This window comes from Dromaius novaehollandiae, chromosome 1 (genome assembly GCF_036370855.1).
Source record: "Dromaius novaehollandiae isolate bDroNov1 chromosome 1, bDroNov1.hap1, whole genome shotgun sequence".
Lineage (NCBI taxonomy): Eukaryota > Metazoa > Chordata > Aves > Casuariiformes > Dromaiidae > Dromaius > Dromaius novaehollandiae.
This window is the reverse complement of record NC_088098.1, coordinates 87522802-87549333: the sequence shown is the minus strand read 5'-3', so window position 1 is coordinate 87549333 and position 26532 is coordinate 87522802. Positions and strand designations below refer to the sequence as shown.

Below are 26532 nucleotides of genomic sequence, written 5' to 3'. Positions count from 1 at the left end.
CAGAGCCACGTTTGGGCGGCGGGGCGGGCCGGGGAGGCTGCGGAGGGGGAGGGCGGCGGGGGAGGGGGGCTCGTTCTGGGCTCTTCGGAAATGGGAGGTGGCTAAGGGAGGCCGCGGTCGGCGCGATGGGAGGGCGGCGGGGCAGCGCCGGCCGCGCCTGAGAGCGGGGTGCGCCGCGGAGCGGCGGGGGGAAGGGGGCGCCAGACCCGCGGGGCGCCCTGCTCGCCGCCGCATCCGTCCCCCCGGAGCTGCTGCCCCTGCGACCGATTTGTTATTCTGGAGGCACCAGAGAAACCGAGGGAGCGCGGAAAAGGAGGAGGGAGGAAAGAAAAAAAAGGGGGGGGGGCAACGTTTAAATCCCTTCCCCCCGCTCCTCGCCTCCTCCATTCCTCCCTTCATTCGACCTCCCCTCCGGAGCCGCCGGTGAGTCCCTCGCCCGCTCGCAGCCCTTCCCGCCCTGCTTGTCATCTTCTCCCACTCGCTGCATTCCTACGCGGGTGCTTTTCCCTCCTGTCTGTCTGTCGGCCCCGGGAATTGGGGAGGGGGCGAGGCGGCGGGAGTGGAAGGGGATAAGCAGGGGGTGGGGGGGGGGAAGAGAAAAGCAAAGTTGTGGGTGGGGGAAGGGGGGCGAGGAGGGGATGGCGGTTAACCCCTACGGCGCTGGGGAACGGCCCCCCGCGGTGCCTGCCCCGCTGTGGGCGCTGCGGGTCACGGTGGGGTCCGTGGGGCATTCGTGCGTGTGCGCACGGAGGGGGCGGCGGAGGGGCCTCACTCCCTGCTGCCTGCAGCCCCAGATCCCGGCCGCGGCCGGGAGCAGCTCGAGCGGCGCTGAAAACGCTCGTAAATCAGCGGGGGGGGGGGGGGGGGGGGGCCTGCCCCCCCTCCCCCCCGTGAGGTTTGTTTTCCTTGGAGCACATTCCCTCTGGGAAGCGGGGCGGGCGGGCACGGGGCACGCGGCGGCTCGGCCCCCGCCCGCACCGCGCCAGCCGCGGGGGTCCCGGGGTGGGGACGCCCCCCGTCGCGTGCCCGGCATGACGTCACCACCCGGGGGGCCGCGCGGTCCCCTGCCCTGCGGCGGGAACTCCGGCAGGGGCTGGGGGCGAGCGCCCTGGGGGGTAGGAGGGCGCCGGAGGCCCCGGGGTGCTGGTTGGCGCGGGGAGCCAGGGGGGTGCCGGAGTTCTGAATCAGCGGCCCGGCGCCACGCAGAAAATAAAATAAAACAATGTTGGAAACGAATCAGGCAGCACACTGCCTTCTGGGGAGGCTTCGGTTCCTTTCAGCTCCTAAAAATCGCAGTGGCATTCCATCCTGCTGAAGAGCCTCTCATTGTCCCTTCTTTCCCAGGTGCAGCTGGGGAGGAGGCAGAAATAACGTTTGGAAATAATGTTTCCGTCCGGGTGCTGAGAAGTGTGTTCACTCGGTCTCCACCTCTTTGGCATGTGCACATAAGATCCATTCCCAACTCATGCCATCCTCAGCCCGGGAACCCACTGCCACCTCCTGTGCAACCCGCAAGGAAAAACACTAGGTTGCTCCTTTGGGATCAGACAAGACCCCTATAACTGGGTGTCCAGGATGGCTTTTCTGCCCCCTTTGAACTGGTTGAGATCCCTCTGCTGTGCCGAGTAGGTAGCTGGGAGAAATGGCACCTGTATTTCCCATGCTGTCCTGCTGGCTGTGCCATTGAGCTGGCAGTTGGTTTGCTCGGCTGTCTTCTGCAGGTTGCTGGTTTGTGGCTGCTTTGGTGGTTGTTGCCCAGTGAATTGCCAGTTGTTTTCTGCTAGGTGGCCGCTGTATTGTTGAAGTGGCAGCCATTTGGTCACTGTAGCGTTACTTAATGTATTGCCTTTACTTGCCATTGACTTCTGTTTGGCTTACTTCTTGTGGTAGCTATTGTATGCTTGCATCGATGGAGTTGCTTTTTGTCTGTGTTGTCTTTTGGAGGTGGTTTAATTCTTTCGGAACAGCATGTCTTATCAAGCTAGCCATTCAAATCTATTTGCGTTATCTCTCCTGGGTTATTGTTCTGGAAAGATTGCATGGCAACCTCTATTCTTTCTAGTATTGACAAAGTGGGGAGAAAGTGGTAGGCCATCATCTTAAGTGTGTGTATAGCAGGATAGGAGGGGAGAAGGTTTTTATGTTCACCTGAATGGTAGAACATGGTTATGTGTCCTTCACTTATGCCTAAAGCTTTAGAGTTCGCTCCTTATGACTTCCCGCAAGAATCGATATGTTGATGTGAATTAGCCAAATCCTTGCCTGGGTGCCTCAGTTTCACAACACACAGTTGTTTGTGTTGACAGCTAGACCCCTTCTATGCCCAAGTATGTTGTGCATCACTGCTATGCTGCACCTGTGTCCTTGAGGGAGTGGCATTTAAGTGTGTGGGGATGACATTCCAAGATTATTATCCAGGGATGGGGTACCTGTCAATGTGAATGGTCAGATTGTTTGTGGGAATGAATTTCATCCTTCTCTCCTTGCTCCTTGGCCAAGTTATTATTTTTACATTTGTTATTGGTGACTGCACAACCAATCATATGTGTGTGTTTTCTCAACTTTTTGGATGGTCTGAGCTTTGAAACCAGGAGGATCCTTTTCTGATTGTGATACATGATGGAGCTTTTCCAGTGTGTCCATGAAGGAGTGAACATGCAGTGCCATGGTTCTTCTTGGAAACAATAAAACCCATCCAGACATCTGAAAATTAAATGTGCAGTGAATCCTAATGAAGAAAATTAACAGGTTTAACCTGTTGCGATGGCCTCCCTTTACATCTCTTAGTATGGATTTCCATCCTCCCCCCAGATTTTGTACCCCTTGTGTACCTTGGAAAGGTTCTTGCCTTCTCACGTTTAGGTTTGCCTGAACAGGGAACTACAGTTGAGCTTCTTGTAGGCAGACTTGTATTCCAAAATAATACTGTACATGCAAAGAACTATGACTCTACAGTACAGCAGTAGTAGTATACTAAAAGCAACCTGATCTGTATTCTTCCTCAAGTGGAGGAGCCTTTATTCATAGGCAAAGTAAATCAGGCAGGTTTTGCTCTTCCCAAAATTTAGCCTCTGTCCCTCCTTATATGCTTTCCTGATTCCTCCTTGATCTCCCTCATGTTCATCAGCATTCTTCTGGGTGACAGAGGTGGATACAGCATTCCAGGGGAGCACAGGGATCGCTGTAGGATCCAGAACTATACAGGGGAGGATTATTTCCTTGCCACGTCTGGGGTGTAATACCTTTGCAAATGCAGTCTATGGCATTGGTCTGAGCATTTATTTGGCTTTGTCCCTTTTCAAATATCTACTTGAATTTTATCCATTTTTTTTTCTTTGAGCGTCTCCCCTTTTCAGATGTTTCTCCTGAGAATCTGGTTCCCTCTTTTGTGTGGGCTGTATCCGCCCCAGTTCTGTTTTTTCTGTCTCTCCCATTTGGACAAATAAACTGCTTCCTTGCCTCCTGTGGATTTTGACTCCTTTCTTCCTCCATTATGAGAAACTCTGGAAGTACCAAGTGTATTTCCTCTTTTTATCACTTCATCTCTTCTATCTTTATTTCTTTAAGAGTATTAGTAATGAAATACAGAATAGAAATGCTTTATAAAATTCTTAAAGGTCAGTAGTCCAAAGGAGAATCAAGCATAAGTTTGGAGTATGTTTGAAAGTGTAAGCATCTCTGAAAGAGTCATGTTTTTAGCTGAGTGAGCCACATGTAGGATATATATTCTCTGCAGAGTTAATTTATGTGATCAGCACGATTGTTACCTGAATCCAGTAATAGTGGTTATTTTAACCTGAGCGTGAGATGCTCCATATCACTGCCTTGCCCAAGCTACTGAGTCTGCAGTGGTGCCCCAGACACAAGTGGTGCCAGGTTGCCCAGGTCTGTGTCCCATTGCTCTTTGTGTCACACTAAGCTGGATGCTGGAGAATCTTTCTGTCCTTCTGGTCATGTGATGGGCAATTGTGGGCCCATGATTGACCAGTCCTCAATGCGAAGTGCATGGAGAATGACAAGATGCAGGGGCATGTTTCCAGCTCAGGTAACATCCTTGTTTGAGCTTCACTTTTCACTTCTACCTTAGTCTGGATGGCTGATCGGGTTTAGAGCACTTGGGTGAAAGGATTTGGCATTTGTTAAAAGTTTGACACAAGTTAACCTTGTGAGGGAACTGTCCTTCCAGAAGTACAGTCTTGCTTCCGCTTCTGATGATGCTCCTACAGAAATGTTTTACTATCTGTTTTCTGTGTTTATTGTGGCAGCAAACACTGATTTGCTATTGTCCCCTGTGAGAATATCAATGTTTGATTGATTGTTGCGGCAGTATTTTCACCTACAAACTAGAGGGTAACTGCAGTACCTTCTCTGGATAATCTCAGCCAATGATGTTCTGGCTGGGCTTTGCTGAGGAAGGGTGACTGGCTGCTTTCAATCTTCCTGCATGTCTCTTGCCCTGATGATGTTTTTCATCATAGATCAGTTTAGCTGGAAAATGTTAGTCATGTACTTCCCTGCCTTACAAGTCATTTGGTGATACTCTTGATTGTTTGTTCCACAAGGTCTCTCTGTGTTATAGATCACTTAAGCAAAGGTTGCATCTGAGAGCAACCATATCTCTTTTGGCAGCAGGTTGGATATACTGGCATATATGTGTGTGTGCATGTGTATGTCATAGTATATATATAATAGTATATTATTTATTATATGTCATATAGAGTATATATAGTGTATTGTATTAGATATGAGGTGCATCTATAGCGTAGTATATGGGATATACTACGGTTTTTCTTTCAGACAGTGCAACAGATTAATTGCTTTTCCTCAGAATTATTCAGAAGTTGCCAGACACATAAAGATGGTCCTGTCTCTATGAACAATGGTTTATCTAGTTAAATCGTGGTTCTCCATCAAGCTTTCCTCATATGCTGCTAGACTGTTGCTTTCAAATTTCACGCAGGGTTAGCCCCTGTTCATCTCTTGGCCAACCTTGGCATTTAAAAAAACTCTTCTGATGAACTGGTTGGTCCTCTCCCCTGCACAGCACAAGGCAGGGAATATTACCTAGAGATCTTTGCAGAAAACTTTAGAGCATTTCTTTTAGAAGAAAAAGAAAAACTTCATTAAAGATTTCCAGTGATGCACTAGATTTCTATGTAAGCTTTCAAGTGATTAATTTCTCCCTCTTTTCTGGAATTACCCTGTGTTTCTATTTCTAATTCATCTAGCTTCAGCTTCTATCCATTGGATCTTAGGTCTTTGTCTTGCATATTAAAGAGCTCTCTGCTATTAGAAATCTTCTCCTTCTGTAGTACTCATAGGCCATGATTAAGTCACCTTTTAATCTTTACCCTGATAAGTAAGTATATTGAGCTTCTTAAAGTTCTTATTGTTAGCAGGGGGGAGGGAGGTTATCAGGCCTCACATATTCCTTGTTGTTCTTTTTTGAAAGTTTTCCATTGTCAGCATCCTTTTTGAAGTATGCATATAAAAACTGCACATACTAATTCCATAATAGTCCCACCAGTCATGTATATAGGCAGGTAAAAAATCGTCTCTCTATTCCTTCCCTTGAAGGGTATTCCCTTCTTCATGCATCAGTGGATTTCATCCATTCAGGAATAGCCCTTTTAGAAGTCTTGTACTGAGAACTCATGTTCAGTTTGCCATCAGTCATTAATTACAAAGCCTTTTCAGAGCCTCTGTTTATCCGGATATCACCCTTCATCCTTGAGTGCATTCTGCCTTCTTTTGTTCTTGATGAAAAATTTTCTATTTTGGAGTAATTAAAATGCTTGTCTTTTTGCATGGCCCAATCACAGCAGTAACACCAAAAGATCTTTGCCAAAGATTCCAATCCGTTATTTTCTCTGGCATGCACCTTAGTGTCCTCTGCAAACTTTGCCCATGTTTCTGCAAACTTCACTCAGCCGGTGCCTTCACCAGCTACAAATAGATTCTTTGATGGTCCATCATTGTCTGTCAACTGAGTTTCATGATGCTTGTTTTTTTGACAAGAATCCTTATGTGAGGCTTTTTTAATGAGACAGGTCATGTTTGTGTCATAGCTGTATACTAGGCTTCAGCCCACAGGTTGTCAAATGTTGCTTTACAGAGATTACCCAAGGCTGTATCTGACTGATCTGTTAAAAAAATCTTGAGTGATGGTTTCGTTTGTCACCATACCTTTTCCCCTGGCAATCCAGTCTGGGCTTAATTTTTTATTAATCTACAGAATCCAGTGTCCTTTTAAGATGTGGGAGGCCTGAAGCTGTGGTTCTGTAAGGCAGATTTAGTGTCTGTAGATGGAAGCACTTGGGCGTGAAATGGTTGCTGTTGTTTCTCTTGGGATCAGGCAGAATTTCAAATGTTTGTGACTTTTAATCCTTCATTCTATCATGATGAGGAAATCCTGATTCAGCCATAATCATCACGTCTTCTGTTTTCATAAAATCATAGAACATGAACTTGGTCAAATATGTAAGAAAAAACCTCTCATTCTCCTGAGGTTGGTTCATCACAGGCACAAGTTCCCAGATGTTCAGAGATGTTCAGAACTTGCCAGATCGAGCTTTGGAGTTATCTCTGCTATGAATGGAGGTTGAGTAGAGACCTCCAGAGATCTCTTTGCACGTAAATCTTTTGTGATAATCTGCCAGGTTCCCCTTCCCTCAGTCCCACAAGTGAGGGCAGGATCATCTCACTTGGACAGTTTTGTAGACCAAGGAAAAGCTGTAGGTATCGCAAGCAAGGGTGTGACTCAAGGCCCATCAGTGTCTCAAGTGCTGTATTTTTTCTTTTTTCCTGTGTCCTCCTCCTCAGCTCTGGTTCACCCCTTTCCTTCTGAATCTGTCCATTCGTCTTCTTCCTGTTCTGATTTTTGCCCTTTGGACAAATGGCTCTCACATTGGCTTTTTTGTCAGTCCTAGAAACAGAATCAAAAGGGCTTACTTGGGTCATTGACTGCAAAGTCCTGCCGGCACCATGCCATCTCAACTCTTTTGCAAACTTATTGAATTCTATCTTAATAATAATGACTTTTTTTTTTGCCGTGTTATGCTCCAGGGAAAGAGCATCACTGAATGGCTAGGAAACTTCTCATTTCTATCTTAAAATTGTTGGTGGCCTTTTTATAACCATTTGTTCTTATACCAGCTTTCTCTTTTAGCTTAAATATCTCTTCTAACTCTTTTGTTTAGTTTTTGGTGTTTTACAGACAGTAATCACGTCACCTCTCAGGTTTTATTTTGTGAAGTTAAAAAAATAAGAAAAAGACTTCATAGGTACCTTTGTATACAACAGGAGGCTCTTCATGTCCCTTAGCATCTTGGAAACTCCTTTCTGCACCTTTTCCAATCTGATTCATCTTTCCTGATGTGGCATAACTGAGGCATTAAATGGTCTGCCAGAGGAGGTCTGAAAAGTACCATGTCTAGTGGCATTTATACTGTGTTTTTCATGCTCTGTAATACCTTGTCTGATGCATTTTAGGATTATAGTTGCCTTGGAAAGAACAATGGCAGTCCTTAGCCCTCCGGTGATTAATTAATCCCTCTCTTCCTGAGCCTTTCTCCTCCTTGGTTGTTCCTTACTGGTGAGCAGTTTTTACGGCAGATGTTCCTGTTGCTTGTCCTCAGCACTTTGTATCAATTGAGCTTATTAAAAACATGACTCTACTAGTTCCATCCACTCCAAGGCCCTGTCTCCAGCAGTGGCCACTACCAAATACCTAGGAAGGAGTATAAAGTTAAGGCAAGCATGTATGTTATTTTCCTCTGATACTCTCATAGCTTCCAACCATTTCCAGCTCAGAGACTGCTGTAGCTGGATGTGGTTTCTAATTATTCAGTAAGCCTCAGTTATTCTCTTTTGCATGAAACTTTCCAGTATCACCTTGGGTGCATGCAAACTTCTAGCACCCACAGCAATTTTTGGTGAGAAATTCCGCAGTCAGCCACCCATTTCAAGAAGAACCATTTCTTTTGGTTTGTTTTGAACTTGTCTCTTTGTAGCTTTATTTGATGGTTCTTAGTTCTTGTACTTTAAAATACAGTGAAAAATATTTCATACCTAACCTCTACTTTTCATTCACAGTTTTACAGACCTTGATCGCATCCTCACTTAGTAACCTCTTCTCTAGACAAAGATGTCTAACCTACTCAGCCATGCCTATTTATTGTCCTTCCTTCTAGTTCCTTACGGTAGGAGCAGAACTGCACATGCATTTCAAGATGTGGGCAAACCATGGGTTTATGCAAGGGCATAATGGCAATCTCTGCTTTGTTTCGTATTCCTTTCCTAGGAATTTCTACCATGTGATTTGCTTTCTTGATGGCTGCTGAATGTCGAGGTGATATTTTCAGGCTCCGCCTCTCATATCCCAAAAGTATCACTCTTGAGTGGCAACAGTCAGCCCAGAGTCCATCATTTTATATGTAAAGATGGAGTTGTTTTTCTCCATATGCATTGGTTTATATTTATCTACACTGATTTTCATATGACATTTAGTTGCCCAGTCACTCCTCTTAGAAAGTCCCTCTATCCTCCCCAGTCAGCTCTCATCTTCATTATTCTCATTAATTTACTCTCATCAGCCCCACTGACTTCCCTTTGTCCTTTTTCTGTATCCATCCTGTTTTAATTTCTTTAGTTTCTTAATGTTCTCTAAGCTCTCCCTTATGATATCCTGATCATCTGCTGCACTGACAGTGTTTCCTAACTTAATGTCATTGGGAGGTAGGATGTTGATCCTTGTGAAGCTCCACCAGTTTTACCTGGTTGTAGCCTGATACTTTCAACATTTCATTCATTCAGATCCATTTGCAGAACTTGATCTATCTAGCTCTTGAGGTTTTCTCTCATTCTTCTCTATACCCTGAATAGTTTGTCCAGGATGGAGGGGGTATGAGCAGAGATCCATATTCCATCTTGGACTTCCCCTGCCACCTACAGAGTGATACAAGTTTTAGTAAGTAGGAGTTCATTTGTCTGTTGCAGAAGGGAAGGATGAATGAATGGTGTGGCTGTCCTGAACAACCTCATCTAGCTCTGGAGTCAGCCCTGCTGTAAGCAGGGTAGAGACAGCAGTAGAGACCCGCAGAGGTACGTTACAGGCTAAACCTTTCTTCAAGTCTCTGGGCAACTTGTCCATGATGCCAGTGAGTAATATACTTGCCTTTGAGTAATATACTTTCCTTAGTAAAGGGAAATCTCTGTATAAAAAGGGTGGTTATAACTCTTAACATCCTAACAGCTCCACAGGTAAGGCTTGCTCAGGCATTACAAGTGTAGAAGATGTCACACTTCTTAAAATAATGAATACAGAGAGTGTGATGTATCCTTCCCCTGAATCACATGTATGTAGGCCTCCATCCCACGCTCAGAGAGGTGATCCCAGTTTATCTTGTGGTCTTCCACTGGGCTCTGTCAGCCTGTATCTTTAAGAAATCCTGGGGCCTTTCTTTGGGAAGACTGGATGATTCTTCTGAGATTTTTAAGTAAATCTGTTACATACTTATAACAATTTTAATGTGCCCTCAGGAATCATTTTACGATTAACCTAACCTTCTTTAGTACATCTAACCTTCATTTAGTGAATCAAACTTTATTTTCAGTTGCATGTGCAAGAATTAGTATCTTCTGCACTGTAGCTTAAGCTATTGTTAAATGCATGAATGTTTTTATTATTTATTACCTCACTTTAGTTCTAAATGTTTTATCTATTTCACTCTGCTCATCAGCAAATTCTTTTTGATTCTCAGATACCTTTTTGCATTGAATGGAGGTTCCAGGATTACAGCTTTCATACTGAAAGTTACATTTTTACTCCTCGTTGTTGTACAGAATTACAAAATGTGCAAAACGTTAATATAGACTTAATAAGAGTAAACTGATTTTATCTCCTAAACCTGCCAGCACCCAAAAAGTTTATCTTTTAGTGCTCTTATTTGGCATTATTTCTTGAAATGTTCATATTTTAATTGTTATTAATTATTTTACTGGGGGAAGGAGTGTCCAGGTAGTGTGACAAGTCAATTCATTAACAAATATTGTTGTTATGAAACTTCCATATATGATAAGGGTTAAAAATGTTCATTACGGTTTAGTCCGTACTTTATATGGGAGTTATTATTTTAGCCCTCTTGATCTGGATCTGTCTGTATATGTCTAATTTGTCTTGTGCATTCAAATGTGTGCAATTTGCTCTTCAGTACAGGATGAAATTTCTGAACATGTTCATTTAGATTTATTGATGAGGTTTATTTAAAAGCATTTCATAGTGAACCATTTTATGCAATGTTTGGTGAATCTAGTTTAGCTAGAGGAATCCAATGCAATTCCAATAGATAATATAAAACTGGTGTATTTATTTAAAAAAATGACAAAAAGTGAAAACTGTCACAGTTTTAATATTGAAGCTGAGGTACACAGGAGGGTCCAAGCATGCTGTAACACGAGCAACGGGCAAGGAGACTGGAGAGCATCAAGGAAAGACACAGCTGATGGCTGCAAAACTTCTGATGATTCAGGTGGAGAAAGCTTTAGCTAATGCTCACTGCCTTCAGCCAGGGCTCAAGAGCCTTTTGGTCTCCTGCGCTCCTCTAGCTTCACGTTAGTTTTGTGGGGAGGAATTTAGGTACAGCTTCATCCACTGGGTAGGATAGTGCTTCAAGTGGAGTATTTTTTTTTTTTAACCGGATCTACAGTCTTGCTTGATTAATCTACTCTCCAGCCCAAGTTCACAGCCCCTGCATCTACCCAATATTGTAATTATTTTGTGGGACACAGAAAAATGCCCATATCAAAAACTTTCATTTTGTATAGCTTCAATATGTTTTCTTTAAAAAAATCAACTCTACTAAGTGAAAAATTTGTAAGTTATAGGAATATTCACACCAGGATAATATTGTCTGCAAGCATTTGCCCATTGCTATCTTGGTATTCAACCATTTTGGCATCCTAATCCCTTCACTCACAATCATTTTCTCTTTTACAATAATGTCACGCTCAGTGCACATATCAAAGGACTGACAGTCAGACTCTGACATGCAACCTGAACTCTGACCCCTTCATTTATTGCTATATGACACTGAATATATTGCTTTTCCCCTTCTTTCCCTCCCTTTCTCCCCCATGCCCTATAGTAAAACATCAGGGTTCAAGCATGAAGTCAGGTACTTAGCAATTGGGAAATGCCATACATCAGGTTGTTTGGTTGTAAGATTTTGGATAAAACTTTGTATTTTTAAGATACCACAAAGTTGTTAACCCTGATAAATCTCTGAGAATTTCCCCCTTTTTTTATAGATAAGGGAAATGGAGGCAAGAATTAAAAATTTATTGCATGAGGCCATCACTCACTGGAGCAGTATGAGATGTGCAAACTACTGACTTTCCAGCCACAAGTACATGTGCCCTGACCATACTGCTCCAATGGGCACTCACTCCTGAGTGATCTTTATCTGTCATAATGAGCAATCCATGGGTTATCATCCCACCTTACTTTCAGGACACTTAACAGCGTCTGCGATGCATTAGAGGGCAGCTGTGTTCATTTTACTAGCCCAGTGCCTCCCTTCAATGTTACTCTGTCCCTGTGCAGGAGGAGGAAGGAAAAAATGGGATGTGAACACGGAGCTAATGAAGTGCAGAGAAAGAGTCTCAGTTTAATTATTACATTTTTCTAACTTCTGAGTCCCTGCCTTTGCAATCCAAATGCCTTTGATTTCACTTTTTTTGTGGGGGGGGGGGGGGGGCATGTAGCTCCTACATTTAAAAACAAGACTAAGAAATATTCACTATGTACTTTTAACAATTCCCAACTGAAAAAACAAGAGGATTTGAACTCCAGATCATCCATACTCAGGCTAAAGGAGGAACCTCACTGAATCCTCACTGAAAACTTATTTTTTGCAGACTGGCATCTAGTGGAAGATAGTATTGGTTACATCTATAGTAACAAACTAAACTGGGTCCAAGTACTGGTGCACAGTTGGCTGTACTATTACCTTAGCATGGTATTCCTTTGTATCATCTTTGTCCTTTACCAACTATCAGTCTCCCAGGTGATGCTTCAGCATAGTTTAAGACTTAGTGTGAGACCATGCCCATTCCCAAAAGCCAGTTTAGATGTAGCCATCCCGTTTTGGAGGGTAGGAGAATTTTGCCATATGGGTGCAAGCTGTGTAATGACAGTCAGCCTTAGGGTCTGAGAACAGACCTTGGCCCATTTCATTTAGAAGTATAGACGCTGTCAAATTGCCCCTTCTTGCAGCATTTGGGGTCCTGATGTATGGCAGAGTCTTGCGGTCATTCCTTGTCTGAGACTAAATGATCCATCCATGCTCCTTGTGATCTTTGCATGCAGTGCCTCTGACTAGGTATACAGCCTAATAGGCGATGCCTAGGTAGACACCCAATGGAGAGAGAAGGCTGCGTTGGTGCTATTGCTTTCCCCCCAAATCATCACCAGCTAGCTCTGGGTGGGCTTGCGTTGCATGTCACAATTACATTGCCCCCCCACTGCGCCTTCCTTCCTGCTTGGACTAGGTCTGAATCCATCCAAGATTTCTAGGGTGTCACCATTGCGGGAGAATCAAGAATAGCAGATAATAAGACTAGGCAGATTTTTTTTCCCCCAATAGAGGAATAATGTAAAAGGAAGGGAAGAGACTGCAGTAACAATTGACAACTGATCACCTAGCAGTTAATCTCAGCAAGATTTGGGCCTTAAATGTCTGCTAGCTAAAGAAAAACTGCTAAAGTAAGTCACAGCGATGGTGGTTCTGCTTCTTAAATGGCATGGATCCTGGAAGCCTTCAACCCTCCCTTCTGCTGTCGCTGGCCCCAGGAAGAGCTGGTTGGACCTTAGCTAGTGTTTAACCTTCTCAAGCACAGCAGTGTTCTGGGACTTGGGCTGCCTATCCTGGAGTCTGTGTTGCTTTTGAGCACTGGCTGAAGTGACAAAAATCTTCACCCTCAGTGGATTCTGGGGACATCTCCCAGACTTCCCTCTCCTGTTTGAAATTGCCTTCCTACTGTTGGGAGCATGTGCTGGGTGGACCTATGTGAGCAGCCCCAGACACTTGCAGGCGTGTGATTCTTTCTCTGCTTGTCATTTACGAGATCATTGCCAAATCCCCAAACACTATTGTAGACAAATCTGCTCTGTTTCCATTTCCTCTGTTTCTTTTGCCATCTACGAAAGTTTATTTTCTCAGGCGCCCAGGCTAGTGTGCAAATGATATCCTGAGCCAGGGACAAACTTCTGTCAGACTTCCTAAGAGAGACTGAGGGCATATATTTAAGTAGGTCCAACTTGAATCCATTCCAGTAGAGATGGACTTTTGTCTAGTTTTGTTACCTGTGAAGAGTTCCTCCACAGTACTGCCTGCAAAGGAGGCACAGCATCTGCAGTCCTTCATAGAAGAGGAGTTACTGCCCATGGTCTCCTGGTTTCCTGTGCAAGACAGTTTCCCTGGGGCAAAAAGGATCATTTGAAGCACAGAGGGGAAAGAAGAGGATCCATTTTGGATCCTGCATGGGGGTCCTTGCTGAGTGGGTGTTGCTAGTAGGAGACTGTACGAGCATTTTCACTGGAATATGGAGGGGTTTTGGCAGCAAGCCAACCCAAGCTGGGTTATGTGAAACACAAACAGAAAATGGTCATTTACAATGACTCATAACTCAATCCAACCTGTAAAGATTTTCACAAGGCCAAGAAAAGGTTCTCCCTTCAACAGCAGCGCTGCCAAATGTCTCGTTTCCTTTCCAAAACCATGGATCAGTAAGAATTCTTTAGCTACATTCACAAGGATTTTTGGTGATGGGAAGGTTTAGGTGTAACCCAAGTTCTATTGCTTTGTTTGTAATTATCAAGGCTCATGCTGTGAGCTTTTATTTCATAGACGTGAAGACCAGAAGGCGGTGTTCAGATCATCTCATCTAATCTCTGGTGTAAAAATTGCTACACTGAGCCTAATAACGTGGTTCAATTCTGTTATATGTTTTAGAAAAGACTTAACCCTTCAGTGATCCTGTAAGTGACAGAAGCTTCTGCCCCAGTGGTTAATCGTTGTCTACTGAAATGTACCTATTTGTTCTTGGCTTTTATGCTGAGTATTCTGCAGTTGACATAAATACTTAGTTAATATTTCTGTTTAAGAGGGAGGTTTCAGTACCTGGTTAACTGCGTATTATTTCTCTGACTGATTTCTCTGGAAAGAAGACTGTAATTGCCATTACTGAATTACTGGAAAGGTGAAGCAAGATCTGTGCACTGCATTATGATGTTCAGTTCTTCGGTGTGTGAGTTGTAGGTGGCATTCCTGTTGAATATAAAATAAGAGCGGTAACATATTGGTAATATGCTGTTGATAATTCTGTATATTCAGGCAGAGTTTGACTAATCCTTGAAGACTGCCGACATGGTATGTGTTGAGGTTGTGTTAAAATTAGGATCGTCTTTCTTTATAATGTTTGTTTTATGTAAGAAATGTTAATTCCTGATGCTTATCTAGAATAGAAAATAGCATCAGTCTAACTGGCTGAATTAGTAACCGAAGACCAAATTATGCCAGAAATGCAACGTTGTAAAAGGTATCAGTTTGTGGGGATTAGGAGGGTGCTGTGGTTGCACAAGATCAGGTCCAAACCAATGTGAGCTGATTTTTCTATTAAAGAAGAGGTCTAAGTTAATGAATTGTTGTGTGTGGGAATTAATGCTGGATGAGTCCCTTGTGGCTTTCATGATGAGGGTCAAATAAAATATTAATGAAATTAAAACAATCAATCTCTTGCTCTTTGCAAGCACCTTCTGTATGAGGTTCTCTAACCATTAGTCAGGGAAGATGTGGAACCCCACTAGAGACAGGCCAGTATCATTATCCCCATTTTACAGATAGAGAAATGGAGGTAGAGGAAAGCAATGACCTCAAGATCACACAATTCAGCAGCAGGGCTGCATATGAGAGACGGGGTTCCTCCCAATGCCTTTGCTCTGATGCCTGGGTTCAGCTCCCTTCTGGGAGAGGTGAAAGTGAATCCAGGCTTCTCTTGCATTGCCCTGCTAGAAGCTGATCTTGCCTGATCTGGGATGGCCTTTAGGAAACCTAACTCTGTCTTATTCTCCAAACTTCTCAATGCTTCCAGAGCACAGAATATAACTCGGGAGATGTGGATCTTCTCTCCTGTTGCCTCATCCACAAGACACGTCTCCTTGTCATGGGCATTGTCCATTGCAGAGAGCAAGTAGAGGAGGTCATATAGCAGACTGGGGAAGGAACATCTCTCTTGCACCTGTATGGTGCAGTGCAGTACGATGCAAAGGATCCGGAGCCACACTCAAGCAAGCTAGCTCCAGGAGCAGCATTCCTGAATCAGCTCAGTCCAATTCCCAGGCTAACACAATCATGGTGCTCTCATACTCTGAAGTAGGAACTGTGTGGCGTAACAGAGCATTAAATATTGGTGGTGCTTTCGGGACATAGCACAGGTCTGTTAGTTTATTCGGAGGAAGCTCAGAAATCTTCCTGCTGTTGCAAACTGCAAGGGTGTACTCTGCATTTCTGGGATGGACACTATCTGGTATACTGAGAAACAGCCCAGAGTATGGGGAGGAAGGAGATCTGGGGAGACACCCCGAGCTAAACAGAGCTGATTCTGTTTGTGACATGCAAAAGCAAAGCTGAATGCATTTTCTTGTTCCTGTTTGTATATTTTTGAAACTGAACAGTCTGAGCAAGATTTGTCAGTATTTCTGTATGCCATGCTGGTGCATGTCTGCATGTGTGTATTATGCACTGGATAGATCAGGGCTGTATAATACTTCTTGCAGCAGAGGCCTCCAGGGGCTCGTTATGCAGAGTCAGCTAACGACAGCACATGGCCAGTTAAGGATCATGAAACTACTGCACTGACAACAAGTGCAAAGAGGAACACATGAAGTCATAAAAATTGTCACTAAGAATATTTTAAAGCAGTTTTCTATTTTTTTTTCTTTCTCTCTCTCTCTCTGAAGATCAGATAAATAAGGAAATGGAAATGCTAATGATGTCAGAGGAAAATCAACATACTGATATCCGTTCTTCCCTGCTTCCTCCAAAAAATTATTGTTGGAACCTGACTGCCTCCCATCATGTGGGTTTCATTCCTAGAAAAAGGAAATCGGAGATCACAGTGGCCATATCTTTTCTTCTAGTAATGGGAAAGTTTATTGCTTTCTTGATAAAGATACTTGGATCTGTAAATAATAATCAAAAAAAAAATTTTGTCATATTTATATAGCAAGCCACAAAAGGATGTCCCACATGCTATTCGCTTTCTCACCTTTTGTCTCTATCTGTGTTTCAGGATTTACCAGGATCTTGTTGCATTGTTGGTGTAAGCCCCCCCTTCCAGAAGAGCTGATTTTGCCTGTCTTGGTCTCAAAGGGAACAGCGGAAGGGGGGGGTAGAGTGATAAAAAATTTATGTTTTCATCAAACCGGGCCAAGGAGAATGGGGGTCCCACACCCAAAAGAATGAAGACACGACAGAACAAAGACTCAGTATGTGAGATGGGAGGAGGAGGGGGGAAGCTGAAATCAAACAAGAGCTGTGGGTTGGGGCTGAGCTTCACAGCAAAGCTTGTTGTGAACTTGAGTTTGGCATAGCAGGGTGCTAGGGCCAGAGGTTCAGGGGCTTTGGGAAGCTAGGGGAGGATGGAGGAGCTGCACAGCAGTACTGACCCCATGATCTCTCTCTCAGATGTCAATGAGGAGTGGACGGAAGAAGGAGACTCCAGGGCCCCGAGAGGAGCTCAGATCACGGGGTCGAGCTTCCCCAGGTGGCGTCAGCACCTCCAGCAGCGATGGCAAAGCTGAAAAATCCCGACAAGCAACGAAGGTAGTGTAAGTTAGTACATGAGTGTGAGGTGCCAGAGGACTACCCAGACTAGATAGGATCCATTTAGGTTACAACTGTGAAGACCAAATGGGATCCACTGTGGAACCCGTTCTGGCCTCAGCTATCTGAAATATATTCCTTCTTCTCATCCTCAGCATCTTACACTTCCCACCATCTTCCCAGAACCAGTTCTCAGTCTCACTAGCCCTTTTTAATTTTAAGTTTTGCCAAATTCTGTCTCTATGTTGCCCCAACCACTCCTCACTGCCCAGAGTCTGTTAAGCTTTTCAACACATTGCATTGTAGTAATTGCGTCTCACACACTAGATTTTGTGCAGGCCAGGTAGGAGAGGAGGTTTCCCTGTGACCCTACCACCTCCCTGTCCTTCTGCTTCTTTTCCTTACAGAAAGGCCGGGTGGAGGAATCCTGCACCCCCAAAGGCAGCAAGCAGGGCCGAACAGAAGAGATCTCGGAGAGTGAAGGGGAAGAGAGCAATGCTCCCAAAAAACCCAAAACTGAGGTGAGTTTCCCCCGCTGTGTCCACTGGCATATCCTGGGGAAAGGGTAAAGAAATGCTCCTTTCCCCTGTGTGTGCTGCTCATGTCCAGCTAGCTAAAAATTCTTGCCTCTCTGGAGCCCCAGCCTATGTGTGGTCGCCACAGCAATCACACGTTCTGACATCCCAGATTTCACGCGGTAGCCCCTTCTGCAAGTGGAACATAAATGACATCTGCCTGGGATACAAAAAAACTACCTGGAATGATGATTCAGAAGACAAAAACTCTCTGTTCCTTTGGCCTTGTTTGGGCAGGACTCCTGAACTCTTAGGCCTGGTGCAGGTCCTGTTTTCCCCCAGTTCAATAGCAGGAACCTGGTTACCCCCAGCAGGGAATCTGGCCGTGCTGATGAACAGCAGTTGTGAGATGTGCTGATCCCCCTCCCCTCACTTCACACACAGCTTTGTGGCAGTTTAGACTCAGATCCTTAAATCATGCTGGGATCCAGATAATGATAATATCAATCCTAAAGTGAGTGCAAAACCAACTTAGACATACTCGCCATAGTTCTAGCAGGGATTTTCTGAAATGCAGACAACAGTGGACCGGTTCGAAAATCAGCCAGCTGCAATAAAACTTGGTTCTTGTACTTTCAGTTCCCTGTTAGTTTGTTCAGGCACAGTTTTAAAGACCTGTGGACACAAGGATATTTACTTGTGTTATGATGTCTGTATAATTAAACCATTGCAGTTATACCAATGTAATTTCTCTGTGTGGCCACTCTGTTCAGCTTAACAATGATCTTTTTCACTTTAGCCTCTCTTGTAAACCCTGTTAATTGTCCACATTAGCTGCTTAATCAGTGATCAGTTTATTCCCTGAAGTGAGACATGGTGGGGGAGAGCAGGGAATGGGAAACACAGAGGAGCAATGGGGAGCCAACCCCCCAATAAGGAGCAAAGAGAGCTAACATTCAGGGCAGGGGCCAAAGGGGAGCAGGTTTCCTCACTGAGGAAGGAATGTGATAAGGAAAGCCCTGGATAAATAGGAAAGAGCAGTTCTGGATTTGCTGGCTGTGCTGAGAGCACATTCTCTGTTTAATGCTTGTCCATGCTGCTATCTGCCACCTGGTGGTAGTACTGAATTATATCCTGTCCATAGGCCCTTTATTATGGGTGTTGCTGAGACCCTTCATGCATTTATTCTCAGCCTGATCTGTAACAGTTCTCTGCACCTCCCTCACTGCCTCTGTACACAAGACACCCATCATCACATGCACATGATGTTTCTGAAGTACCTGAGAGCACTGGAGCTGCTCAGAGAGGAAGTGCTAGTAGGCCTGGCTATCTTGCCAAATGATGTCTCCTTCCCTCTGTGTACTTTCCTTTATTCTGGGGCTAGGGGAGAGAGGTCAAAAAGCAAGATCTCTGGGAACTTGAAAAGTGTTGTGCATGGTCTGGGAGGCTGCATAACATCTTCCTCTTTCTACTTCAGGAGTTACCCTGTCCTCCATCCCCATCAGATGTTGACAGCCTCGATGGCCACAGCTTCAATGATGAGATGAGCAGCGACCCACGGGACATTGACCAGGATAACAGGAGCACCTCACCAAGCATCTACAGCCCCGGAAGCGTGGAGAATGACTCCGACTCCTCCTCTGTGCTCTCTCAGGGACCATCTCACTCCTACCACCACCCTCCACTCTTCCCTCAGAGTCCCCCAGTAGCTCCTCCTCCTGACAGCCTGGCCCGTCCGCCTGAGCCAAGCTTTAGTCTCCCAGCTGAAGTCCACCCGCAGGGCCCCACGGCAGGGAGCTACCACTCTCAGCTTGAGGGCCAAGCTTCACGGATTTTCCAGGCTCAGACCCCACAGACACCTGCTTCCTCCTCTTCTGCTGTTGCCACCTCTTCTACTCCCTCTTCCTCCTCCTCCTCTGCCCATGCTCCTCTTTACCCTACAGCCAGTGTGGTCCAGGTTGGGACCAAAATTGCCAGTGGCGTGGGGGGGCTCCCAGCATCAGGGGGTCGTGAGCAGACCCTCAGTGCCAAGCACAATCCACCGCCCACCACCCCTATCTCACTGGCATCAGTGGGTGGGGGGCTTCCCCCTCAAAAGACCCCTCCAGCCAACCCTCCGGCTGCCTCCCCGGCTTCTGCTCCTTCTTTTCCCCATGTCTCTGCTAATCTGCCTCCCCCGCCAGCTCTGCGCCCGCTCAACAACGCAGTGGCCACCTCCAATTCTCCGGGAATGGTGGGCCAGACCCTGGGTGGGCACCTCCCATCACCCCATGGGATGGGGCAGGACAAGGCACAAACTGTAGCCCCGTCGCGTTATCCCTATGCCCCTCCGCCACTGCCCCCATCCAGCTCCTCTGCTCAGTACCCCCAGTCATCCCCTGCCCAGCCCCTGCCCAGTTACAGTGCCTCCTATGGCCACTCCTTCCCCCCGCCCAGTGGCCTCTCGGTGTCCAGTCAGCCCCCCAAATACACCCAGCCCTCCCTGCCCTCCCAGCCTGTCTGGAGCCAGGGGCCACCCCCCTACAGCCGTCCACTGGGCAACACTAGCTCCCACCCTGCTGCCTCCTTCCCGGGCCAAAGCTCCCACCACCAGCAGCCGCCCCAGCAGCACCACCATGGCCATGGGAGTGGAGCAGGGGTCTCCCCAGCCACAGCAGCTCCTCCCCAGGCACCTGGGGGTTACTCGCACGCCCTGGAGTCGAACAACCATCACCCTTCCCATGCCACTTATGGGCTGCGACTCTACCCTCCTCACAGCCAGGCAACTTACAGCCAGGCTCCCTCTGCAGCTGCCGCGGCCCCCTCCTCCTCCTCTTCCTCCTCTTCCTCCTCTTCCTCTTCTTCCTCCTCCTCTTCCTCCTCCTCATCTACTGCCTCCTCCGCCTCTTCCCAGGGAAGCTATCCCAGCCTGTGTGCTCACTCCCAGGGGCAGAGCCCCGCCACGTACACCTTCCCTCCGCCGCCCCCGCCCTCCCCTGCCCATGGTGCTGTCCCTCCTGTCACCTCAGCTTCCACCACGCTCTCCACTGTCATTGCCACCATGGCCTCCCCCTCCTCGGCCCCCTATAAGACCGTGTCACCCCCAGTGCCCCCCTCAGCCATAGTCCCCTATGGGAAGCGAGCATCATCCCCTGTCCCTACCTTCCAGCCTCCAGCCCCCTACAAGCCAAGCTCTCCCCCTGTGTCCTCTGCCTCCTCCTTCCGTGTGGCTACCCCTCCCAGCTATCGCATGACGTCTTCCCCTGTGACAGGTGGCTACAAAGCCTCCTCCCCTGCCCCAGGTGCCCACTCACTGCCAGGCAGCATGGGTGCCCCTGCACCGTCTCTGCCCCCCCTCCCGCTGAGTGCGGCGCAGATCAAACAGGAGCCATCGGAGGAGTACGAGCCCCCCGAGAGCCCCATGCCGCCAGCTCGCAGCCCGTCGCCACCCCCCAAAGTGGTGGACGTGCCCAGCCACGCCAGCCAGTCAGCCAGGTGCGGGGCAGATGGGGGAACTGGAGATGTGCTGAAGCAGGGGAGGCAGACAAACTTCAAGGGAAAACAGAGAAAGGGAAGCATGTGAAAGAGAAAAGGTGGCCTTTCGGGGTTTCCCAGATGGAAATGGACCTCTCTGGAGAGCAGACACAGCCAGACTGCTGCAGCCCCTCGTATCAGCCTAGAGGAGCTGAGAGCTGGCTAGCCACTGCCTGGCTCCAGTACTTGATATTAGAGCAATACCTGAGTGCTCAGCCAACCCTGTTAGGCCCACTGAGCTGGGGGGCTTGGAGGGCAGTGCCACAGCTCTGCTCGTTGGCCCTACTTTTGGAGTATGCTCTCTACCCCTTTGCAGCCTGGCCAGGCCTCCGCACTGTGAATTAGTCCACCTCAGGGAGCAGCAAAGGGATGTCTGCACAGGGGCCTGGTTGAGAAGGGATGCATGCAGCAAGGAAGGGGACGTTGCCCCAAATGTATGGGATATTGCTGCACTCTGTTGCCTGACTAATGAGCCTGGTATGCCGTTCCCTTATCACAGTGCAGGGCTCAGCTTTCACTGTTCCCTCAGCCCCCCTTTTGTACTGACACACACAATTTTTCCCCTCAGATTCAACAAACACCTGGACCGTGGCTTCAACTCCTGTTCTCGCACAGACCTGTACTTTGTACCCCTTGACGGCTCCAAGCTGGCCAAGAAAAGGGCAGACTTGGTGGAAAAAGTCCGGAGAGAGGCTGAGCAGAAGGCCCGTGAGGAGAAGGAACGAGAAAGGGAGCGGGAGAGGGAGAAGGAGAGGGAAAGAGAGAAGGAGAGGGAGCTGGAGAGAAGCGTGGTAGGTGTGATCGGGCTTGCTCCATTGGAGTGAAGTAGGGCTGATGTTTGGGAACTCCCTTAGCTGCTCTCACTTGGGGCTGTGACAGTGAGATGCTTGTTTCTCTGTTCTCTTACAGAAGATGGCCCAGGAGGGCCGGCCAGTTGAATGCTCATCTCTTGGGCCTGTTCCCCACCGCCCCTCCTTTGAGCAGGGCAGTGCTGTAGCAACTGTTCCCCCATACCTGGGCCCTGACACTCCAGCTCTGCGCACACTCAGTGAATATGCACGGCCACACGTTATGTCCCCCAGCAACCGCAACCACCCTTTTTATGTGCCCCTGGGTGCTGTTGACCCAGGCTTGCTGGGGTACAATGTGCCAGCCATCTACAGCAGTGACCCAGCTACACGGGAGCGAGAGTTGAGGGAACGAGAAGCCCGTGAACGAGACCTGAGGGACCGAGACCTGCGTGAACGTCTCAAGCCTGGGTTTGAAGTCAAGCCAGCCGAGTTGGAGCAGCTTCATGCCGTGCCAGCTGCTGCCATGGATCCTTTCCCACGTCATGGCGGGCTGAGTCTGCAGACAGCCCCTGGCCTTCATCCTGCTTTTCCCTTCCACCCAGGGCTGGGCCACTTGGAGCGGGAGAGGCTGGCGCTGGCAGCCGGCCCGACCCTTCGTCCTGACATGTCCTATGCTGAGCGCTTGGCAGCCGAGCGCCAGCATGCAGAGCGGGTGGCTGCTCTCAGCAATGACCCTCTGGCCCGGCTTCAGATGCTCAATGTGACACCGCATCATCATCAGCATTCCCACATCCACTCCCACCTCCATCTCCACCAGCAGGATGCTATACATGCAGGTAAGGACTGCATAGAAGTGCAGCACAGGTGTGGTGCCCTGCATAGAGCAGTGCTCTGCCTCCTACTGCACCCTCTTTGTGCTCCTTCCTGGCTCTGGGGAAGCACAAGAGCTGCTGAGATTAGACTTTGAGGGCCCCAGATCCATCTCTTCAGTCAAAAAAGGTCAATACCATGGTCATTCAGCCTATCCCTCACTCCCATGCCACCAAAGACACTGACATCTATTGCAAGTATCAGCGTATCTGCAAGTTTGCTGCTTAGTGGAGAACAGAGCTATTTGCACCATGTCTTTTGGTTTGGGATCTATGGGAACACTATGAATGCTGGGGTGGCACTGGGTGGTGGTGCTGCAGACTACATTCCTGGACTGGTCCACAGAGAGAGTGGGGGCCCTGCTAACAACAGTTTCAAAGATATCCTTAAGCCTAATGAAATGTTGGCTCTCCAGTTTCCTCCTATGGCTCTTGCTGCAGATGATGGGAAAGGATGGGACAGAAGATTGGCTTTAAGTTGGTTTATATTTATGAAAGAAACTGGAAGACTGCTGCCCATCAGAACTGAGTCTTGGTATCTTCCATTTCCACATACTAAAGGAAAGCAAGGAAAAAAGGAAGTTTAGCGACAAAAATCGCAGGGAAACAAAGCCCAAACTACAGTACAGTAGAAAAAAGTGCTGTGCCTCTTTGGGCATTGTGAGAAGTCAGTGGGACCTGGTGATAGTCAAAAACAGACACCCGTTCTTGCAATTGCAACTACTCAGAGTGATACTGGGTATTGGGATGAACATCCATTCACCTGCACAGCATAGCTGTGTACCTCCAGCCAGCATCTTGACGGAGTCCAAAACACTGTGATTTGATTACCTGGAAAGAGCAGTTGTCATATAAAATAGTATCTTGCATTTCAGCCTTAGATAATACTTGCAAACTTGAGTGCCTGGCACTGAGCATCTGCCCTGGATTGGACCTGGAAATGGAAGCACCCAATATGAGTACAGGCTTGAATGACAGCTGATGTGGCATATGGGCACAATACTAGGTACAGACTCGATTACAGAGCAGGTTCTTGCGGGATCAACTCTAAGAAGCAGTGCTCCCCAGGGAGTATAAAAATGTCTGAATACCCAGGTGGTGTGTCAGAGACAGAGCTATGCCAAACTAGTTTAACATGAAATTCAGTGCTGGCCAAAGGAATACACTCAGAAGGAAATGGCACTGCATTGTCTATCCTTGCAGTCATTCCACCCCTAATAGGCACTGGCCTTTTCCATGTGTGTCTGTTTTGTTGCATCTGTGTCTTTGCCTCTTACATAGCATGGGACATTATCTTTTGATATTTTTTCTTCCTAGCCTCAGCCTCTGTTCACCCTCTTATTGACCCACTTGCCTCGGGATCACATCTCACCCGGATACCATATCCAGCGGGAACCATCCCCAACCCACTTCTCCCTCACCCCTTACATGAGAATGAAGTGCTGCGCCACCAGCTTTTTGGTAAGGATGCTTATGGGGAGAGCTTCAGTGGGCGGGATGGGGGGGGGTGTCACAAAACCAAACCGTTAACGGAGCTCTGTCATGGTATAGGGCAGGCCTAGAATATCAGGGCATCAGCAAGTCCTGCACATTAGCAGGTCTGGAAAAGTGCAATAAAGTCTTGACTAAGCTATGGGGACGTGGATGAGGATGGGGCTGTTATATTAACTTGTTTATTCTCTTGTTTGTCTTTGGCTGCAGCTGCACCCTACAGGGACCTGCCAGGGTCTCTCTCTGCACCCATGTCAGCAGCACATCAGCTCCAGGCCATGCACGCACAGTCAGCTGAGTTGCAGCGCTTGGCTCTGGAACAGCAGCAGTGGCTTCATGCCCACCACCCTCTGCATGGAGTACCACTCCCTACACAGGAGGATTACTACAGGTGCATGGGACCTGCTCTCTCCATGGCACTGGGCGAGCAGAATGCTTTTACCTCATAGTACAAATCTGCAGCCAGTCATGGCCTGAGGATGGCAGAAGTGGGATCAGGGAAGCGTTTCTCCTTAAGTGGTTGACTCCAGCCTTGACCCCACATCTGAGAGCATGGATTCCTTGCCACTGGGGCACAGCTATGGGTTAGCCATGAGGAAGGTTGTTTTTGGCAGGTGGCTGTTCAGTGGCCTGTAGGCTAATGTCTTGTATGTGGTCTCAGCTTCTTTCCTTGGGGGGTAAACTTGCCTGTTTCATGCATGCTAATATAGTTATTGCTAACTGATACCCTTGCAAAAACACCACATGTTAACAAGGGTTGGATGCTTTGTCCTAGACAGAGTTCTTGCAGGTGCACAGGGAAGCATATTGGGATAGGGAGAGGTACAATACTATACCTTTTGGATAGCATCTGCTACCTTACGATTTTGCAAAACTTTCCAAGCCAGCACTGTTACGAGGGACTAGACTAACCAAATGCAGTGCACAGTACTAAATTATTTCTCCCTCTTTATTTTCTCTCACAATCACCTTCTTCTTCTTTCTCCTAGTCACCTGAAGAAAGAAAGTGACAAACCCCTTTAAATGGACTCCTACCCTCAATGCAACATTATCATGTCTTTCTCTTAAGAGGAGCAATTGATCAACCAAATCCTGGGGGAGGGGAACCTGCAGAGTAACACATCCTGATCCCACAGTGCCGTACAGTGCAAGAGCTGAATGGATGAAGAGTACAAGATGGCATCGTGGGAGCAGAAAGGAGAGAAGAGAAAACGGGGAGGGACTGAAATAACACTAAAAGACATGGAATGATTGGTACGTAATTTCAGCAGGGCTCTGAAGGAAACAAAATCAGCATTGCAGAGAACTCAAAAGGACAAAGACTGATGGAAATTCAAGATTGCAGCTGCTCCATCCTTTCTTTTGAGGGAACAGTTACATTAAATGAAAACAGTGCAAAGCATCACAGGACTTCATGTACATGATGCTGGTGCCCTTTCTGCTTCTGTGAGGAGGAGATGTGTCCAAGAAGTAACCCAAAACCAGATGGAGCTTCTTTTGAAGATGCCTCCTCACCCCCCACTTTAGATGTAAGATACAGCTTAGTGACGCAAAAAAGCAACACAGAACTTTTTAGAATTAGCCAAGGTGGCTTCCCAGTCTCCAAAATCCTGTCAGATACAAAGCAAGCATTATGAGACCCCTTCAGAAATGGCCATTCCTACTTACCCGGTCAATCGCTGAGGGACTGGGCCTAGCTGTTGAGGTGCAAAGCACCATGAAACTGTTTGCGAGACAGTGGCTGTGCTTTCCCATGCCTTGAGGGAACAGATAGGGCCATGAGGTGCAAAGCACCGTGGGACTGTTTTAAAGACTGCAATCGCCTCTACCCCTTTGAGCCCCATTGGGAGAGCCAACATGGCCAAGAGACCTTGCATCCTGGTACTCTCTTTGCAAAGGTGGCTGCCCCTTTCCCCTCACCCATTCTAATTGATGTACTTTAACTCATGCACATCCTATTAGACGTGGCAGTTTTATGTAGCAGTTTGTGACTCCCTTATCCCTGCGTGCGTGTCTGATTTCACAGTTGTATATCTCGATTGGTCCCCATATATATATATTTACTTAAACATTAAAAAAAAGAAAAAACAACCAACAACCCAACTATGGAAAAACACCCGAACAAAGTTTCCCACGCACTCCCAAGCCCCAACACACATTCTAATAATTTATATATATAAATATATATATGAAGCTCTTAAAAAAGCAAAACAAACGAAAAAAAAACCCTTCCAGAAACAGAGTTTTGTGTTCATTTCTTTTTTACTGGGACTAGGAATTGATCTGGAAGTGCGGTAAAACTGCTAACTTTCAGGAGAGTTCAGAAATGAAGTTGTCCCCGGGCAGAGGAGTGAAGATGAGGGATATTGATAAGGGCTGAAGGGTGGTTGTGATGGAGGTCGCTGTAGGGCCCAGAGGGTGCTGAGAGCCTGGGGCACGGCCGGGGTGAGAGAGGCGCGGTGTCGCTATA

General features: G+C 47.0%; 1 protein-coding gene across 3 annotated transcripts; it reads left to right on the top strand.

Moving 5' to 3' along the window:
• Nucleotides 1-58: 58 nt before the first annotated feature.
• On the top strand, nucleotides 59-26304 carry ATN1 (atrophin 1). 3 transcript variants are annotated; one of them, XM_064519232.1, is made up of 11 exons: nucleotides 60-423; nucleotides 16019-16137; nucleotides 16351-16546; nucleotides 16746-16883; nucleotides 17291-17404; nucleotides 18876-20872; nucleotides 21480-21702; nucleotides 21821-22538; nucleotides 23889-24032; nucleotides 24273-24453; nucleotides 25052-26304. In XM_064519232.1, exons 3-11 carry the CDS (start codon nucleotides 16469-16471, stop codon nucleotides 25083-25085), a joined length of 3627 nt encoding a protein of 1208 aa, XP_064375302.1. In that variant the 5' UTR covers nucleotides 60-423; nucleotides 16019-16137; nucleotides 16351-16468; the 3' UTR covers nucleotides 25086-26304. The 3 variants fall into 3 exon arrangements, with proteins under 3 accessions (XP_064375306.1, XP_064375302.1, XP_025969053.2); XM_064519236.1 differs by lacking the exon at nucleotides 16019-16137 and having other exon boundaries at nucleotides 59-423; nucleotides 16746-16888; XM_026113268.2 differs by lacking the exon at nucleotides 16019-16137.
• The last annotated feature ends 228 nt before the right edge of the window (nucleotides 26305-26532 follow it).